Source organism: Siphateles boraxobius, unplaced genomic scaffold, assembly GCF_051911475.1.
Source record: "Siphateles boraxobius isolate OS27281-9 unplaced genomic scaffold, OSU_SipBor_1 7, whole genome shotgun sequence".
In the NCBI taxonomy this organism is placed as follows: Eukaryota; Metazoa; Chordata; class Actinopteri; order Cypriniformes; family Leuciscidae; genus Siphateles; species Siphateles boraxobius.
Window position 1 is genome coordinate 40,095,741 of NW_027509197.1, and position 19,777 is coordinate 40,115,517.

A 19,777-nucleotide genomic window follows, 5' to 3' on the forward strand; every position below is an offset into this window, starting at 1 on the left:
CGAAGCCTTAGATCCAGTCATTTTAAATGTATTTGATTAGATTAATGAATTTGGCTTTTTTCAGTTTTTGCAGTGTGTTCTGATCCATCGGCAACGTTTCAGACCTTGTTTTTTGGGTTGTTGTTTTTTTTGCACCAATTGAGCATGTTGAATAGAGATTGAAAATCGCTCTGATTGGCTATTTATCTTAGCGAATGGGTCGGTGCACAAGAGTAAAGTTGGCTTTTACGTTATCTTAACCTGGTCATTACAATCTCAGACAGCAACATAGTGTCGGCCCACATCTGGCCGGATCTGGGCCGACACTATGTTGGTGTCTGGGGTGGCAAATATGTTCATAACAACATGAGCCACCTGGAATGAAGAAAGTGAGCAACATGACTGATATTTAAAATGGTAAGCAATCGCTGCTTTCTTAACAGTAAAAAAAAGAAAAAAGGTTTGTAGCTCTGGGTGCTGTTTAATAACAGTGATGAAAACTTGATCGTGAACACACTTGAGCGTAACAATAACAGCTAGAGAACCATATTACTTACATAAAGCTAGTTTTCCTGCAGGGGGCGCCCGACATAATAAATGCAATAAAACATGGAGAGACTCTTGAACTTCAGAGTGAGAAAAATTTATTTATAAAGACGAGCAAATACATGTGGACAGCAATAGTAAAATGAGATCTGTAGTAACAGATGTAGTAAATGATGTGTGAACTCATTCATCAAGTGTTATGCTGTGCAGTTTGTTAGTTATAGCTTGCTAAGTTTCCACTAATAAAATTATTTATAAGTCGATTATTTATGTTAATTATAAAACGAGATTACATGACAATGTTTTAATCATCTTACTCAAATATTAAGTTAAGAGAAATTTAAATGTATGAGTACAAAATAAAAATGTATGACAGTTCTGCTTACTTAAACTTTTAATTTCTTAACTTAAAAAGTGAGGCAACTGATTGCCTAATTTTTTTGAGTTTTGACAGTTTATTTGGGTTTATGGTGTAGAGTTTAAAAATATAAACAATAAAATATATCACTGAAAGAGTGAGTGCAAGCTCTCAATCATTAGTATTTATTATGGAAAAACACTAGAAGAACAAAAAACACACTTGAAGATCCTTTAAAGTTCAGCGTTCTGCTTTAGATTTCAATACTTCCTGAAAAAGACAAACATATAAAGCAACAAATAAGAAAATCTCACAAGTTATATATAAAAAATAATTTTGTTGGAAATGAGATCATCGATGAGGAACCTGATGTGTGAATATGAGCTTGATCTCATTCAGCTCTTCGGGATCTGATGTCATAAACCAGAAGAATGACAGTAGCCACGCCCACCAGAGCAGAGAGGACCAATCGGATCACAGCTTCAGTAGGACCACAGCAGTGGACAGAGTCTGAGGAATAAAAGCATCAAACTGAGATCAGATCAGTTCATAAACGCTAATATCAGCGCTGACATCAACTAATATCAGCCGTACCTGAACATGTGTGACAGAGTTGAGTGATGTTGAGATGTTGAGTCTGGTTGCTGATGGGATTGGGATGAAATCCTGATGGTGATGATGATGAAGAACAGTCTCTGTTGATGACAGGAACAGGCAGACGAGCTGGAAAACATGAGAGAAAAAGATAAATTAGAACAAATATAATCAACAATCTTATTTTTGTTTGAGTCAGTGTTTATAAGATCTATCATCTCAAACTATAAAATGATTTAAAAATTAATATGTAAATAGTTGGTAAAAACAAACAAACAAAAAAATAATAGGATAGGACAAATGATCTCTACTCACCAAAGACAGAAACTCTGAAAGCTTTTAATGAGAAACCGTATTGAGACATCTGTAGTTTATAATCTCCAGCATGTTCAGGTCTGATGTTTGTGATGGTCAGAGATCCAGTTTGATTGTTCAGCTTCAGTCTGTCTCTGAATCTCCCATCAAGAACATAATCATATACAGCGATTCTGTCGTCCCGTTTATTGATTTCAGCGATTAAAGTGTTTTCAAACCTCCACTGAATCCAATCACCATCCTGTATTTCAGTGAGATCAGAGTTTACAGTGAGTGATTCTCCCTCCTTCACTGATATTTCAACTGTATCAACAAACAGAAACAGAGTTTGTTACAGATACATTGATATTTACATTTTGAAATGAACAATATCATAAAACAAAAACAGAAAAGAAACAAAATGGTGTTTAGATTAATATTGTTTCGTTTGATTAAAAAATAAAATGGTAAAACAAATTTTTAACCTACCAAAGACAGCGAGAAAGACAAAACTGATCCAACCCTGCAGGAGTCGTCTATAACCTCTCCTCTCTAGTTTATAATCTCCAGCATGTTCAGTTGTGATGTTTGTGATGGTCAGAGATCCAGTCTGATTGTTCAACTTCAGTCTGTCTCTGAATCTCCCAAGATAATCATCATATACAGCGATTCTGTCGGCCTTTACATTAATTTCAGCTATTAAAATATTTTCATTTCCAAACATCCACTGAATCTCATCATCATCCTTTATTTCAGTAAAACCAGAGTTTAGAGTGAGTGATTCTCCCTCCGTCACTAACACTGATCTCACTGATCCTGATACCAAAAACCCACACAGAACAAACACAAACAGGGTTTGTCAGATTAATAATGTGAAATAACTTAATAATGTTTTACTAAATAATTTTAAATGTTTGAAATAAACAATATCATAAAACAAACAAAAATAAACAAAATGGTGTATGAATTAATTTCAATGTTGTCATTAAAAACAGGTGAAACAAACATGTTTATCCTCACCAGAGGAATCAATATAGATCTTTCTCTTTCTCACACTGTTGATCCGTAGTTTATAATCTCCAGCATGTTCAGTTGTGATGTTTGTGATGGTCAGAGATCCAGTTTGATTGTTCAGCTTCAGTCTGTCTCTGAATCTCCCATCAAGAACATCATCATATACAGCGATTCTGTCGGCCCGTTTATTGATTTCAGCGATTAAAGTTTCTTCATAATATTCAAACCTCCACTGAATCACATCATCATCCTTTATTTCAGTGAGATCAGAGTTTAGAGTGACTGATTTTCCCTTCATCATAATCTTCAGTTCATCTTCATCACCAAACACTCCTGAAGAACAGAGTTTTTCACAAAGCTTTAAAATCACTTGATGTTGGTTTGATGAAGCTTCACTGAAACAATTGTAATTAATTTAAATGTGATGTTAATAATATTCTGCCGCAATACAAAGACAAAAGATGGCATGAAATAGATTTATATATGGAACAAAAACTAAAAAGACACTAACTTTAATGTTTTAACAAGTTCTAGGTTGAATTTACTGTTGCTGTATAAACTCATGCTGTGCTTCTTTTCTGTCTTTAGTAGATTTCTTAAACGTTATTGTGGATTAACTAACATTTACGAAATCGAATAAAGACACAGAAAAGAACCACAGCGTGTGCAAACTGGTATATCCATATATATTTAGTAGATGTTAGTAAATGTTAGTGTTGTCCTGTAACAGTGAATGTTAATCCTCTCTGACTATTTTAACCAGTCATTTATTACACGGAACCAGAACTGAAGCCATAAAAACATATTTAAAAGAAGCACAAACTGAACAAAACAATTCAAAACATCTTCAACACTTTCAGTCTACAAATATGAAAAGACAAACTCTTCAAAACTGCTTCAGTGATAAAATGACAGATGAGCTGATGTGAAGCTGCTCTGTAGTAAAATGTAGTGAAACTCCACAAACATCTAAAGTAACTGCACATCTTACACAAGTGTTAAAGGTTGTATCAGCGATTTCAGGCCCAAAAAAGGCCCAAACATAAATTATCACATTCATCTAATCTTTCCTAACGATCCGCTAGCTGCCCGCCCCATAAGCAGGCTGTCAAAAACATGCGTCACTGTAAGCAGCCTAGGCTCTGAGATCTGCACACAAAAACAATTGGGTTCACCAACCACCCAAAACCAAAATAAATAGTGTTCCAACCAATCACAGACAGGGGGTGTTGTGAGGTTTTGCGTCGTGCGCGGCTGCACGGTAGTACAGTGTGTGAGTGTGTGTGTGTGTGTGTGTGTGTGTGTGTGTGTGTGTGTGTGTGTGTGTGACAGAGAGAGACACATATAAAAAGCTTCAAGTAGACTCAAATATAATGTAATCATATATTGTTTGTTCAACTTATTAAAATATCTGTCTTTACTGCCACTATCTCTTTCTGCTTCTCTATCATATTTATAGTGTGTGATTTGCAAAATACATAACGTTTTCATAACCTACATCACACATATCATAGGGTGACCAGACGTCCCCGGTTTCAGGGAACAGTCCCCGTGATTGGTTGCCTGTCCCTGGCTAAATACAGAAAAAAGAAGCCGGTATAAATAAAGCTTTTCCACACGTCCTGTCTCACGACAAGTGTCTCAGCATCCCTCCACCACCCCAACACCTCATGGTCTTCAACTTTAGATTTCATGTACGTGTGAACTCGTGAATTTCACTGCCACAGACTTGGTCACCAGACTTAATAAAAAGCATTAGTTCAAACAAAGTGCAATATAAAATATGTTATATTTGCTTTCCTGTCTATCTATTGCTTTCCTGTCTATCTATTGCTTTCCTGTCTCTATTATTAGAGAATGAGTGTGAGTTTACAAGTGATGGTTCAATTTGTGTTTTTATACTAGTAATATTTTTCTGTTTTAGCATTAATGATTAAGGACAAAATAGTTTTGGTTCTCTGAATGTTTGGGGCTTATACAGTCGTGCTCAGAATTAATGGCACCCCTGGTGAATATGATAAAAACCGGCTGTAAAAAATAAATCTGCATAATTTATCCTTTTGATCTTTCATTCTAAAAATTTCCAAAAATCTAACCTTTCATTGAAGTAAAAGAACTGAAAGTGGGGTGGGGGGAATCACATTATGAAATAAATGTTGTGGCGAACAGGACGGCCGAGGGACGTGAGAGAACGTCGCGAGGCCGGTGGTGCGATTGCTAATGAGCAACACCTGTGAACACCTGTGAAGCACACCGGTCTCGCATCTCTCACGGAGGAGCGGAAGCATAAAGGAGGAGCGACGACATTGATGATCGAGAGAGGAACAGGCCTGTGTTTTAGTTGTGTTTGGTTTTTGTATTTTACTTTAGCCAGCAGTCGTCCGCGAGGGGCTGCTGGCGGTATTTTGGTTTGTTTATTTTATTTTAAATAAAGTATGTTTGATTGTTCGCCGGTTCCCGCCTCCTTCTTCCCTGAACATTGTTACAAATGTTTTTCCCCAAAACACGTTGGCCACAATTATTGGCACCCTTTTATTAAATACTTTTTGCAATCTCCTTTTGACAAGATAACAGCTCTGAGTTTTCTTTTATAATGCCTGATGAGTTTGGAGAACACCTGACAGGAGATAAGAGACCATTCCTCCATACAGAATCTCTCCAGATCCTGCAGATTCCCAGATCCATGTTAGTACTACTTCTTTTCAGTTCACTCCACTCATCAGGTCAGGGAACTCGAGCAGTCATGGCAGAAGCTTCATTTTGTGCTCCATAACAAATTTTTGTATCGATTTTGATGTTTGTTTTGGATCGTTGTCTTGATGGAAGATCCAACCACGGCCCATTATAAGATTTCTAGCAGAAGGCGTCAGGTTTTGACTTTTTGATATCTGTTGATATTTGACAGAATCCACGATGCCATGTATCTGAACAAGAAGTCCAGGACCTCCAGCAGAAAAATATGCCCACAACATTAAAGATCCAACAGTATATTAAATTGTACACATGGGGTACTTTTTATCCTTGTGTGCACCAAACCCATCTAGCGTGTTTGCTGCCAAAAAGCTCTTCTTTTAGTTTCATCTGAACACAGAACCCTGTGCCGTTTAAAGTTCCAGTCATTCTGACAACTGAATTTGCTGGAGTTTGTTTTTGGATGAGAGAGGAGGATTTTTCTTGAAACCCTTCCAAACAACATGTGGTGATGTAGGGGTTGTTTGATTTTATTTTTAAAGGCTTTCTGATCCCATGACTTAACTAATCTCTACAATTCCCCATCTGTGATCCTTGAAGAGTCTTTGGCCACTCAAACTTTCATCCTCACAGTCCATTAAGGCAACATAGATTATTAACATCTTTAGTTGATTGGGACTTCTTAATTATTGCCCTGATCGTCAAAATGGGGATTTTCAATTCTTTAGCTATTTTCTTACAGCCACTTTCTATTTTGTGATGCTCAACAATCTTTTGATGCACACCAGAACTATATTCTGGTTTTACTCATTGTGATGGATGAATAAGGGGATTTGGCCTTTGTGTTTCCTCATATTTAAACTCCTGTGTTCCTAGTCACCCTGGTGTGCTAAAAAAAGGTAAACATTAATGGAAATATTTTTTAACAGAGATATTTTACCCGTAAAAAATTCTAGGGGTACCAATAATTGTGGCCAACGTGTTTTGGAGAAAAACATTTATTTCATAATGTGATTCCTACAAGAATTGTGGTTTCTACAAGAGACTCTTTCTTCAGACTTGATGCTTCTTTCTGGACTAATCAATCGGGTGTTGAGATTTTTTTTTCAGTTCTGGTTCTGACCGTTCTGGAGGAGTGGCAATGCTTTATGTGTGAAATCCCAACTGCAGTGTACTGTTAATATTTACAATATAATAATCAGAGCCATTCAGATTCCTTTAAGATTAATGGTTAAAGAAGATATTTTGTACTCAAAGTCTCCCCAGAACTTTTTTACAAATAGAGTCATTAGAAATGTTATTTTACAGGCTTATTCCCCAAACCGTATTAGATGAGAATACATGCTTAAAGATTTTGATACGGTTGAAATAAAAAAATGAAGAAAAATTGTCTTTTCCTCTCTCTCCTAAAGCTAAGGAGGGAGAACATCAAAATTAGATTTATCCAACCATTTAATTTTTAAGATTGAAATTTAATTTTGATGTGAATAATTGTTTTTTGTGACGCAAATATTGACAATTTAGAGCTTGTTTTCTTTTGTTGTGATATGGAGCAACACTTTCTGAGAGATGTGCAGAAAGTTAATTAGGTAATTTGGTATATTTGTCTGGAAAACAAAGAGTTTGAGTTTGTTAATAATTGCTTGTTATGTCTTGGAAAGTTTTTCATTCATAAGTGCAGATGGTTTAAATCGAAACCCAACTTTATCCAGTAAAATTAGTTAAAAACCAGAAATCCCTTAAATTGATTTCTCTTTTGAATACTTTAAATTAATTTAAAAAGCCCCTTGAGTTATTTCTTATTATATTTTGCATTTAATTTAATAACTTGTTCATTTGTTTTACTGTGATTTTTCAGTTTGGTCACTAGCTGAACGATTGCTATTATATTAAGAGATTTTATTATGGTTTCAGTTGTCGAAGCATAATAAAAGAAAACGGGAAGAAATATTGAACCTTAGACTGAAATAAACTTTATTGACAAAGGCAAGCAAATCCAAATGACAAATGAACAGCAGGTCAAATAAACAATGAGTCGTGTTTAGTCAGTAAAAGAGTAATCTGAACAATAATTACACTACAGGGACACAGAGGAGGAGAGTGAACGCTGGCGTGGTTAGCTGCAGCTACTCTCCGGCCCCCTTTTATTGTTTTTAGTCAATATGTAACTATTCTTGATTTTTAACTGGTGCACTTTGGCCTGATCTCGCGCTGTTTTAACTGATCTAGTCACATCGGTATATGACTTGATTATCCGGTGTAATTGTTTGGACTATCTTACCTGTAACGTTACCACCGGGGCGACCGCTCCCCACTTGGCTGCTTTCTCTGCCTGTTTGGCTCAACACCCACGCCGGCAACAATGTGGATCAACGGGATGTTTGTATGGTTTGTGCTTTCTTGGACTGCCCTATTTTTCATCTTGGCTACATTGACAGCGATACTCAATAGACTGCGGCTGAACTTCTGCTGCTACGCTGCCATCTGCCTGACCTACCGTCGGCGCTGGATCACTGTCTGGATTATGCTCGTCATACATCGGAAGTACATCCACCGTGGATCCCAACGGAGTTTCTACATCGACAACTCCAAAGCAATTCAATCCATCTGGTCTTCTACTCATCATCCCCCCAAGAGCTCCACACGAAAAGTTGACCACAGTGTCATAGCCAGCCTAGCCAGGTCGGCTAACGCTAACATCCAACATGATCACAACAATGTCAGCTTCGGACTGCTCAACACCCGCTCTCTAACGCACAAGGGTCCTCTACTCCAGGATCTTCTGAGTGATCGTAGGTTTGATTTTCTGTGTCTGACTGAAACATGGCAACAAGCTAATGACTTTTCACAGCTTAATGAATCTACTCCCCCTGGGTTTGTTTACATCTGTCCACCCCGTGACTCAGGCAGAGGAGGAGGTCTCGCCATAATATACCGCAAGAAGTGGAAAATTTCACCCGTTTCTGTACCTTCTTACGGTTCATTTGAATCCATTCCCCTACAACTGAATGGCCCTATTCCAACTATAGCGGCAACTGTCTATCGTCCACCCAAGCCCAATATTGACTTTATAAATGAATTCGCTGCTTTTCTCACATTTATCTGCTCACTCTCCCCTAACGTAATACTGCTGGTTGGCTTTTAATATACACATGGACAATACCACTAATGCATGTATACAATGGAATTTTATTCTTGCCTGGACAGTTTTGGATTGGACAACATATTCACTTTCCCACTCACTCCAAAGGTCATGTTTTAGACTTGGTTTGCTGCTCTGTTGTCACTCCTCATGGTTGCAATGCGGCCGACTTCCCCATCTCTGATCACATGTTAATTTATTTTAATGTCAACTTAACACTGACCAAAATAAAATTGTCACGTGTCATTTCTTTCAGAAATATTAAGGTAATTGATTTAAACAATCTATCTACTGAAAGTGAATGTCTCCCCAGTATAAACTGTTTTTCAGACCCTGATGATCTGATTTTTCACTACAATGACGGCCTACAAAACATTTTAAATTCTCTGGCTCCTTTAAAAACACGGGCTGTTTCTTTCACCCATTCTGCTCCATTGTTTACATCAGAACTACGCCAGCTCAAGGTAAAAGGACATCGCCTAGAACGCCTTTACAAGAAAACTGGACTTGTTGTGCATCAAGAAATGTACAAAAACCACATTCTTCACTACAAGGGTCTTTCGCTCTTTCTACAGCCAAATCATCCTATTATCCAGATATAATCAGTTCAGGTGAAGGAAATACCAGAACCCTGTTCTCCATGGTCAACAAAATGCTCAACCTCTCTCTCTACCCAAATAACTACCATTATACATTCTTTTCTCACCTCTGGTATTGTTCCTCCATCTCTGAAATCAGCTGCAGACCCCAACAATTTTAATAATTTCTGTCCTATTTCTAACCTACCTTTTCTATCTAAAATTCTTGAAAAAACAGTTGCATCTCAGGTTCATGCACACATGTCTGACTTTAACTTCTATGCACAATTCCAGTCTGGCTTCCGTCCCTGTCATAGCACGGAAACAGCGCTAGTAAAAATCACCAATGATCTTCTCATGGCATCTGATTCTGGAATACTAACTATTCTCATCCTTGATTTGAGTACAGCCTTTGACACCATTTGACACTCATAACATCCTTCTTGACAGATTAGTCTCTATTGGTTTCACTGATACACCCTTGGACTGGTTTAAATCATATCTCTCTGGCCACACTCAGTTAATCCAGCTCAAACATTCCAAATCAGTGCTATCACCTGTGTCGACTGGTGTTCCTCAGGGCTCTGGTCTAGGGCCCCTTCTGTTCATCATCTATCATCTTCCTCTTGGTCATATCTTTCGTAAATTTAACATTCATTTCCACTGCTAGTGCTGGGCGGTATGACAGTATATATCGTTACCGTGGTAGAAAATGTCAACCGTAACAGATTTTTTTTATTCCATGTATACCGAGACATGTAAATAAGTGGGCGCGGTTAACTCACGTGGAGGATGTGTGAGACTGAGACAATGAGATTTGTCAAAGAAACATGGAGAAAGCAGATCAATAGGATCCACAAAGGAATTACGTTTTCTAAAGGGTTGTTGTTAACGTGATATTTTCGGGAAAAAATGAGCAGCAGTCAACTAGCAGTGCAGCACCCGTAGGCTACAGTTTAGAGGAGTGCACGTTGGCAATGGGGAAAGCATGAAGCTTACTTGACAACATTAGTTCATATCAATATCGTAACGAATAGAAATAACCTTAAATAATGTATAGTTATCTGCATCTTTCCGTCTCTTATGTATAGTTACTTTTTAAACACTAAAAGCGCATTCAGCATGACACGCAAGCGGTTGCCGTGGTGAACAACCTGCTTGTTAAAGCGAATGCATGATCCTGTATCTGAGGCAAAATTACTAAATATGCAGCGCGAGTTATATATTTCTAACTCCAAACAATTGGCCACTGAACCAGCTGATAAAATCTTCCTTTGATTCGATACGTGATTACAACTTGACCCTCAAATTAACCAATTGCATTTTACTGATGCAAAAGACCTGCGCGTGCCCACGCTCTGAGAGGGAGCGCGATGTGTTAGTGTTCACCGGGCTATGGTAAAACAATGACGCAGTTACAAGGTGTGTATAATTTAAACTACTTAGTCAACACTAACAGTAGCTCCTGTTCGGTTTTCATACTGCTGCTCTCCTTCTAGTCACTTCTGAACTTAATGAACTTGACACTTCTGAACTTCTCTTGATTAAAGCTCCAGGTGACGGGTTGCCAGATATTACAAAAAGAGCAAAACAAGTCCCTTAAAAACGCAGTTTAATAAGCAGACATGGCAAAAATGTACCGGGGAACAGGCCCGGGGTGGGTAATCGGGAGAATCGGGAGAATTCCCGGTGGGCCGCTTCACTTTTGGGCCGGTCGAGGATATTTTTTTATTTATTTATTTATTTATTTATTTATTTATTTTTACATTTGTCACGTTAGTCTATCTTCTCTTAAATTAGGCTACACACATTCCGCATTCTGACACCGGAGTGCGCAGCCTCTGCAAGGGTTGTACCATGTGACGGAGTTCTCCCCTCTCAAATAGAGTTGGTTGGGTCCATAGCCCGTCTTTTCCAAAACATTTTCTTAGGTAGGCTACTGATAGCTGGGCCGGCCCTACCGTAACGGTACGCGTCAGGCAGGATGGATGCCAGGAGGGGCTGAAAAAGCCAGGTTAAAAAAAAAAAAGGCATTGGAGGAGGATGCGGCCAAATGTGCTAAGCTTATAGATTTATTTTAAAGAGGACAAACACGTAATTATTTGGCTAATACCGTTGTAGTGTTGTCAACCTATTCACGAGCAAAATATTAAATTTAATTAAAATATTAGCCTTTTTGTGTTACCCAATATATGGCGATTCATAGACTTTGCAAATATTATGCAAATATTGATAACAAAACTCAAGCTTGATCTGTGTGCAGTAAAATGACCTCTTAATTATTTTTTTGTAGCTTCTGAGCAGCAGATAAGCCAGTCCCCTGCTGAAAATGAGAAGGCCATGACTACAGGGACAGGTAAAGAGGATACCAGAGTAAACAATATGAATTAAAATAAGAAAGAGCACTATATGACAGTACATGATAAACCAATATGTATTGTTTGTTCAGAAGTGGGTGTAGTAAAGGAGTAAATATGATACCCATGCAGGAAAATGATAATGACCATGACAATGACGGCCCCCATGAGGTCTCATTCCAACATATCCGGCCTACTGCCTAATCTGAGTCTGACACCCCTGGTATATGCCCTTCTGAGGCCGGTTTCACAAAGATAGACTTTGACTATGGCTTAGATATAGTAGATAGTCATCTAAATCAGATCGTTGCACAAAACACTTACGACTCTGACCATCTTAAGTAGGACTACACTGTAATGCATTCTGGCTAAAATAAGACACTTTTCAAAACAAAAAACATGGCGGATCAAGTAAGCGCATTCAACTGGCCAGTGCAGTTTATCCCAGCGGAAAATATGTGTTTGTTGGTGGAGTATAACTGTTGTATATATATTAAGAGCTGATCTGTTGCTTTTATTTATCCAATTTCCACCACATGGAAAAAGTGGGCCGGTCTTAGGCCTGAAACTCCTGGGCTGAAAAGTGGCCCCACTCCGGCCCTGCCGGGGAACACATGTAAACATAACTAGTATTACTAATATCCTACAAAATTAAAAGGAAGTAACTAATTTATTATGAATATAGTTCAATCTAAAATATTCATATATTATAAACTAATTGATGAAGTAAAGTAATAACATGAAATTGAAAAATTATTCAGCAACACTTTATTTAATGTTGAATTGCACCTATGAGTTGTGTTTAATATCAATCAGTTGGGCGCAGTTCATCTAAAAGTTGATGAGTGTGTTTTGTTTACTATATTTAGCTATCAAAATAGTTTACCAAAGAAATAATTTACCAAATAAAAGAAAAATCAAACAAGGTGAAATACTTTTCATTTCTAAAGTATTTGGGTTTATTTATTATACAAAGCCCTTTTTGACACTTTTTCAAGAATAACTACATATATTTCAAGATATAGTTATTTATACATCGTTACCGTGGAATAAAATTAGTCATACCGTGAAACGGAAATTTGGCCATTCCGCCCACTCCTATCCACTGCTATGTGGATAACACCCAGATGTCCAACAAACCTACCACATCTCTTCCACCCACCTCCCTTTCTGAAAGTCTAATGGAAATTAAATCTTGGTTCTCTCACAACTTCCTCAAACTTAACAGTGACAAAACAGAGGTTCTCCTCATTGGGACCAAATCCACTTTGACTAAATCTGACAGTTTTTCTCTTACTATTGACAACTCCCCAGTTTCTCCCTCCCCACAGGTCAAGAGTCTGGGTGTGATCCTTGATAGCACACTTTCATTTCAAGCCCACGTCAATAATATCACTCGATCTACATACTTTCATTTACATAACATAAATCGTCTCCGATCGTCTCTCTCACACAGTAGTACAGCCATTCTCGTTCACACATTGATTATTGTAATTCTCTTTTTGTTGGTCTTCCTCTCAAATCTGTACATAAACTTCAACTGGTTCAGAACTCTGCTGCCCGTACCATCACCAGAACCCCTTCTATTAATCATATTAATCTTATTACTCCTGTTCTTCAGCAGCTCCACTGGCTCCCAGTTAAATACCGCATTGATTGTAAGATTCTGCTTCTGACCTTTAAAGGGTCATGAAACCCCCTTCTTTCAGCTCAAGTCTAGCTCACAATCTTTTTGAAAAATGCAACTTAAATGGGCGTGGATGGCTGTGAGAAGAAGGGAGGGAGTGGGTGTGGTGTGGCACGGCAGAGGAGAGGGAGAACTGTCATCAGCCAGAGGCCCATGCAAATCGACTGTCACTAAAAATCAGCGGTAAAACTTGAGGAAATGCTAGATTTTTTTTATAGCTGGCAAAGTTAAAGTCTAATGAAATACACTGACAGTTTATTATTGTCCTTTCAAAAGTAACTGAATGCCCTGCTACATGTATTAGCCTACAGTAATCGTAATTCTATTTAAAACATATGAATGTACATGTCTAATAATGTCATCATAAAATATATAGTATATATGTTTATATACACTCTATAAATGCGTATATTTGAAAATAATTCATTTTCTGCTTAAAAAAACGTTCCGTGCATAGCCTATAGATCTTCGCGCCCCCTGAACCCAAATGACACATATTTAATTACACGAATTAAGCATACAATTGATGTATTATCGAAATATCTAAAATTTTAACAAAAATTTGCTTTTTTAACATAAGGCAAGTAAAATGACGAGGGTTACATTTTAGACACACACATACCTCTGAAGGGATAGAAAAGTCCTCGGGACTTGGTAGGCTACCACATTACTCATAAGACGTAACGTAACTTGCATTGGTCATCGACAAGGCCGAAGTCCATCATTCTCCAGTTCTCGAAGCTCTCTCGGGTAAAATATTTGCGGCACACGTACAGATTAGATGTGTCCGTGGTTGATGGCCAACCAACCGCCCAGAGCCAGAGTCTAGCCCTGGCAGCATCGCGGGGAAATATATTCAACCCACTTTGACTTTTGCACCATGAAAACAAACACTTGCGTCCCATGATTGCCTCTCTCCTCTACTACGCGATATCACAGTTTGACATTTCTGTCATTGGAAAGATCCACGTGGTGTCATGAATAATTAAGAGACAGTGTCTTCTCATAGGATATGAAACCTCAGTCTCATCAATAATTATGAGAGACCGATGAGTCATCAACGCACTATACAGTGCTCTGCCACGTCACAGCCTGCGATGAAGATTTTAAACCCGGAAGACGGAAATAGCGGAAAAAAACTAAAATTTAACCCTCTGGGGTCGACTATCGCACGGGCGCGATAGTCTCGCTTTTTTTCTAATCAGTGCAAAAGAAACTCAAAATACTCTGTTGATTTTGATCTTACATATTAAGTGTTGTACATCATTAGATCCTGATATAAGTGTCTATTTTTTTTGTGGATACTCACAATAAAAACAAAATGTTGTGCTTTTCGCCAAATAAAGAAAAACAAACATGATGCGCGTTCTGCCTTCTCTCTGTCAGTGAAGTCCATTCTGAAACGCGTCCGGAAATTAACGGTAATTCCGCGAATACTTGTCATACAGGCACGAGTGTTTTTCCATAATGAAGTTTGAACTCTCTTCTTTTAAATGAATTAATTTATATAAAAAAACAAATATTCTCAGTTTATGTAATCTGTATGAAAAGAGAGAGATGTCAGTCTTTTTCTTTCCAGCTCATTATACCTGATTACGTGTTAATGTGCCACGCCCATGGAGAGCGCGCGGTATTCAAACGCAAATGATCTAAGGCAAGCCATGCAAACATGCCAACGCCCACCAGCTGGATTATAAAATACATCGTGTTTAGTAAGTATCTTACTACAGCTGTGTACACAGCGTATCCCTACGCTGTGAGGAATAATACTATCTAATAACTCTGGAGAATGTACCAGAAGTGCTGGTAGTTTCATTTTCGAGGAGCAACGGATCCAGCTGATGTAGTAAGTCATTTATTCTTAAGTGCTTTGTTCTAATCGCGATATTGAATAGTGTCTGTAAACCGCAAAAAGACTGTTTAAATATGAATTGCGTGTCTGTGTGTAGGCTAAATGATGAATGAACGGCACAGGCGCGTGCGCTTTGTTTACTAAAGTTATACAGCGCGTGTCTGTGCCATTCATTCACTCTCGCACCTACATTAGTTAACGTTAATTTTTACATGAACACATCCAAACTATATTGCTATAGCCCACTAAGATGAGTAAAAATAGACTGAAATATGTTGAAATAAAATGTCTGTATAAGCAACAAACTGCAAATGAACATGTATATGCTAATATATCATACACAATATGTTACAGACTAAATATGAATGTTTAGACAAGATTTTGTGATTAGTTTTGGATAGATTATAAAGTTTTGACTGTAAAAAAAGACTATTGTCACATTAAATAGTTAAGCTTTTTTTCACCAATTTCTGCTCATAGTTAAATATACTATAGTATGATGTTTTGTCAAAAATAAAGTAGGTATATTGAATTATCAACTAAGATGTTATTATAGTGTTTGTTCCAATATTCAAACTAATGAATCCTTACCTTTTTTAATACGTATGATAAAATGTATACTTTTTACAAAGAAAGAATACACTTGAAATATTGTTAAAATTGTAATTGTTGTTGTAATTGTAACCTATTTGCAATTGATTACAATTTCTAATTGTGAAATATGTATATATAGATAATTTCTTTTGTCCTTGCATTCTTTGGGACCCTGTGACACACCTGTGTGAAAGGCTAATTAATATGCAGCTCATTATGTATGTGGCACATTATCCGGCCTTTGTCTTCTCAGGTGTGAACACGCCTCCACGCATATTGCCTTTCCAAACAAAAGGTCTCTTGTAAAATTTAAATCAATGTATTGTTTTGTGTAAATGATTAGGCAGGATGATTTTCAGATCATTTTGAAGCAAAAATTCTAGGCAACAACACTCATTAGTCAAAAGTCTTGTGGACACATATTTAATGTGTTTTGTGGCCTTATTTCACACACTTTAAGTTTTAGTTTTTTCAATGGCCACGCATAAACAATATTCTCTCAAAAATACAAACATGTACATACATGTTGCTCACATATTACGGTAGCCCCGTTTGTGCTATATAGAGTGAATTTACACCTTTGCCATTAACATGTTTATAAATAACTGAAAAAAGCACAAATGTCAGAGCATGTCAGAACACCTCCAGGACCCAGAAAACACCTCAGACCCCAGAGGGTTAACCATTTTCACCCTACTATTAAATCGAACAGATGCTAACATTTTCTTCAATGGTGTTCAACACACATACCTCTGTTAAAATCTCAGAAAATTTGGTATAGGGTTTCATGACCCTTTAAGGTTGTGGAAAGTGCTCCCCCTTGGCACTGACTCTCCCAGTCACCCCCGTCATTCAACGAGAAATGGACTATTCCTAACTTTTAATTCGCGAAGTGACGGGATTCGGGAAGAGAAGAGACGGATAAGAAAGGGAAAGGAGATCGGCTGAATATTGTGTAAATAGTCGGTAGAGTGAAATATAGTGTATTAACCCAAATCGGAGGAGTTTTATCGATTGTGCGTGTGCGTGCATCACACTGTAAATAATCCCATAATTATTGCACATTCTCAGCGAACGCTAATCCGCCTGTATCCGTGTTTACATTTCAAAACCACACATCTTGGCATCTTTAATAAAACAACGATTTGGAAGATAACCTGAGTGAGACATTGTTCTGACCGGACAAACTGTAGCCCTCTGACAACCTGAACTAGCAATTAGAGTAAATACTCACAAGATTTTTCAAAGGCCATTCACAACCTCGCTCCTCTGTACCTCACTGACCTCCTTCATATTAACACACCAACCCGTACTCTTAGGTCTTCTTCTATTAACCTCACTGTACCTCCTGCTCGTTTGACCACCATGGGGCTCAGAGCCTTCAGTCGCTGGAATTCTCTTCCACCAGACATCCGTAATAGTGACTCGCTTTCCATTTTTAAATACCGCCTGAAAACACATCTTTTTATACTGGCATATCCCACATAATCACTCTCTCAATCTTTGTTTTCAGTTGTTATGTACCTTGATTTTATACATTAATTATAGTTCTTCATTTTATCGATTTATTGCTGTACTGTTTTATGTTTTGTGAGGTGACCTTGTGTGTTCAGAAAGGCGCCAATAAATAAAATGGATTATTATTATTAATATTGTGTGACTAGACAAATGAAATGGATGGAACAAAAACTAAAAAGACACTAACTTTAATGTTTTAACAAGTTCTAGGTTGAATTTACTGTTGCTGTATAAACTCATGCTGTGCTTCTTTTCTGTCTTTAGTAGATTTCTTAAACTTATTGTGGATTAACTAACATTTATGAAATCGAATAAAGACAGCGTGTCAAACTGGTATATCCATATATCTTTAGTAGATGTTAGTAAATGTTTACTCTCAACAGTGAATGTTAATCCTCTCTGACTAATTTAACCAGTCATTTGTTGCATGTTACCAGAAGAGAAACAACTGAAGCCATAAATGAGATTTAAAACTCACCGTCCAGACGCCAGAAACACAGATAGAAGAAAACAGTGCGAAACATCTTCATCACTTTCAGTCCACAAATATGAAAAGACAAACTCTTCAAAACTGCTTCAGGAATAAAATGATAGATGAGCTGATGTGAAGTTGCTCTGTAGTAAAATGAAGTGAAACTCCACCAACATCTAAAATAACTGGACATCTATAAGTGTTAATGCATGTGACCATCTTGCTCTTTTTTTAGCTCATTATTTCATGCTCTGAACTTGCTCACTTTGAGCTGCAGTACACCTCAACTTCCTCTAGATCAATGACATAATTTATAACTGAAGTAAACATGTTAAAAGTGTCTTAAAGCAATAGTTTGATCTTGTCATGAGATTGTCAAATGTCTGAATTGTTTCAGACTGATTTCAGAGTTTCTCTAATGGCTTTATGGAAAATATAATTAATATTCAACCGCTATGGATTATGTAATAATTTGAGAGACTGCAGTCTATCAGAGGCTTGTATACTGTGGATTGACACTCAACATTGATACAATATGAAGTTCATAGGATTGCTGGTTTCAGAAAGGGGATTGAGCTGAAAGGGTTCAAGCTGTGGTCGAGGCCAGAGAAACTGAGAAACACAGAAGTTTAAGAGCCTTTAAAACAGAAGTTGGCTTATAATATCTTTTGATTACTCACTGATTCTAAGAAAAGGGAATTTTTCATGGACACAGAAGAATAATTATTTCTTAGCATGTACATCATTTAGAGCGTGTGACAAGATCAGAAATCGCAAAATTGACTTTGTTGCAAGCAGAGAATCAGAATCAAATACATATGTGCACAAGTTTTATTAACTAAATCACAAACACAACTAATCTAAACACTCACACACACAATCATACATGGGTAAGATGGTAAGTGACAGAATGAAACCAGAAATGGAACAGGGAATGAAACTATGGGACCATCAGCTTTCTTCTTGCAAAGCACCTCATGGCGTCTACTTAAATTATTAAGTAGATTATTAAACCTTTGTTTAAATTGTGTGTTACTTGCATCTCCTTTGCAGTGGAAGCAGTATGTGACATCTTTGAAGAAGATCTCATTGGTTTTGTGAGTCGATAGTTGGAGTTGCGATTGACGACTTCTGCATTGAATGAAGAAATTGTGCCAAACTCCTGATGTTGTCCTTGACTCTGTTGTGGTTGAGAGAGTCTCTCTCTCCTGAATGAGCACATGGCTGGTTGTGAGTAAGGCCCGCTGTGTAGATGCTCTATAAAGCCTGAGAAAAGTCCCTCTCCGGGTTGGCTTGACCAATAAGCAAGCTGGAATTTCCAAGTGGGAATATTCCTCTGATGGGAGGATTTATGACTTTGTCTCAAGTGTGGTTAGACATGGGTCTTGCTGTTTGTGTCTATTTATACTCAGATTAATATTGTGACAGTCCCAGTGTCACGATTAGCCATGCACTCCCTGGATTATCAGGGACTACAATTCCCATCATACACCTCCCTGGACTGATTACACTAAACACCATACACCTGCACGGCACTAATTGCACACACACCTGCACTTCATTTACACACACATAAAAGCCACTTCCACACACCTCTTCTCTGCGAAGTATTGCATTGCCCTGGCTTTCTATTCCTAACGGTTCCTTCCCGAGGATGAATTCGGTGTTTGACCTGTGGACTGTTTATCGTTGCTGACCCTTCTCTGCCTGCCCTGACCCTGGACTGTTACTGGACTCTGATTATCTCTGCCTGCCTCGACCCTTTGCCTATACACCTGGTTTGTCTCAGCCTTGCGTTCTCTGTTCTATTTGCCACTGTTTGACCTTGCCTGTTTTCACCATCTCAATAAAGCTGGATTTCTCTGCGTCTGCGCCAACGTTACACCCAGAGTGTTTTCACTGTTACTGGCTGACTATAGCGGGTTTGTAATGATCCTCCTGGTCACCAGGGGGCAAAGGCCTCAGGTAAGGGGGTTTATACCCATATAAGCAAGAACAAGCTGTGGCCATACATTTGTCTAATATTTCACTGCCTTTGTAACATAGTGATATCCAACCTTTGAAAAACATGAGTAGCAAAATTGCTATGGTTTAACCGGAG

General features: G+C 37.8%; 2 protein-coding genes across 2 annotated transcripts in view; one reads left to right on the top strand and one right to left on the bottom strand.

Moving 5' to 3' along the window:
* sowahca (sosondowah ankyrin repeat domain family Ca) overlaps positions 1–19,777 on the top strand; it is a 147,213-nt gene that overhangs the window by 25,229 nt on the left and 102,207 nt on the right. The window lies entirely within an intron of this gene.
* LOC143723729 (uncharacterized) lies at positions 604–17,808 on the bottom strand. The gene is made up of 7 exons (XM_077216465.1): positions 17,683–17,808; positions 2,792–3,118; positions 2,261–2,587; positions 1,793–2,095; positions 1,478–1,606; positions 1,250–1,393; positions 604–1,153 (listed from the first exon to the last, which is right to left on the bottom strand). The coding sequence occupies exons 1-6, from the start codon at positions 17,732–17,734 to the stop codon at positions 1,275–1,277; spliced, it is 1,257 nt and encodes a 418-aa protein (XP_077072580.1). The 5' UTR covers positions 17,735–17,808; the 3' UTR covers positions 604–1,153; positions 1,250–1,274.

Coding starts and splice junctions, on each gene's coding strand:
- LOC143723729 (XM_077216465.1), bottom strand. CDS start 17,734: ATGAAGATGTTTCGCACTGTTTTCTTCTATCTGTGTTTCTGGCGTCTG. Junction 2,588..2,791: donor GATCTATATTGATTCCTCTG/GTGAGGATAAAC, acceptor TTTTGGTATCAG/GATCAGTGAGATCAGTGTTA. Junction 1,607..1,792: donor TTTCAGAGTTTCTGTCTTTG/GTGAGTAGAGAT, acceptor CATGTTTTCCAG/CTCGTCTGCCTGTTCCTGTC.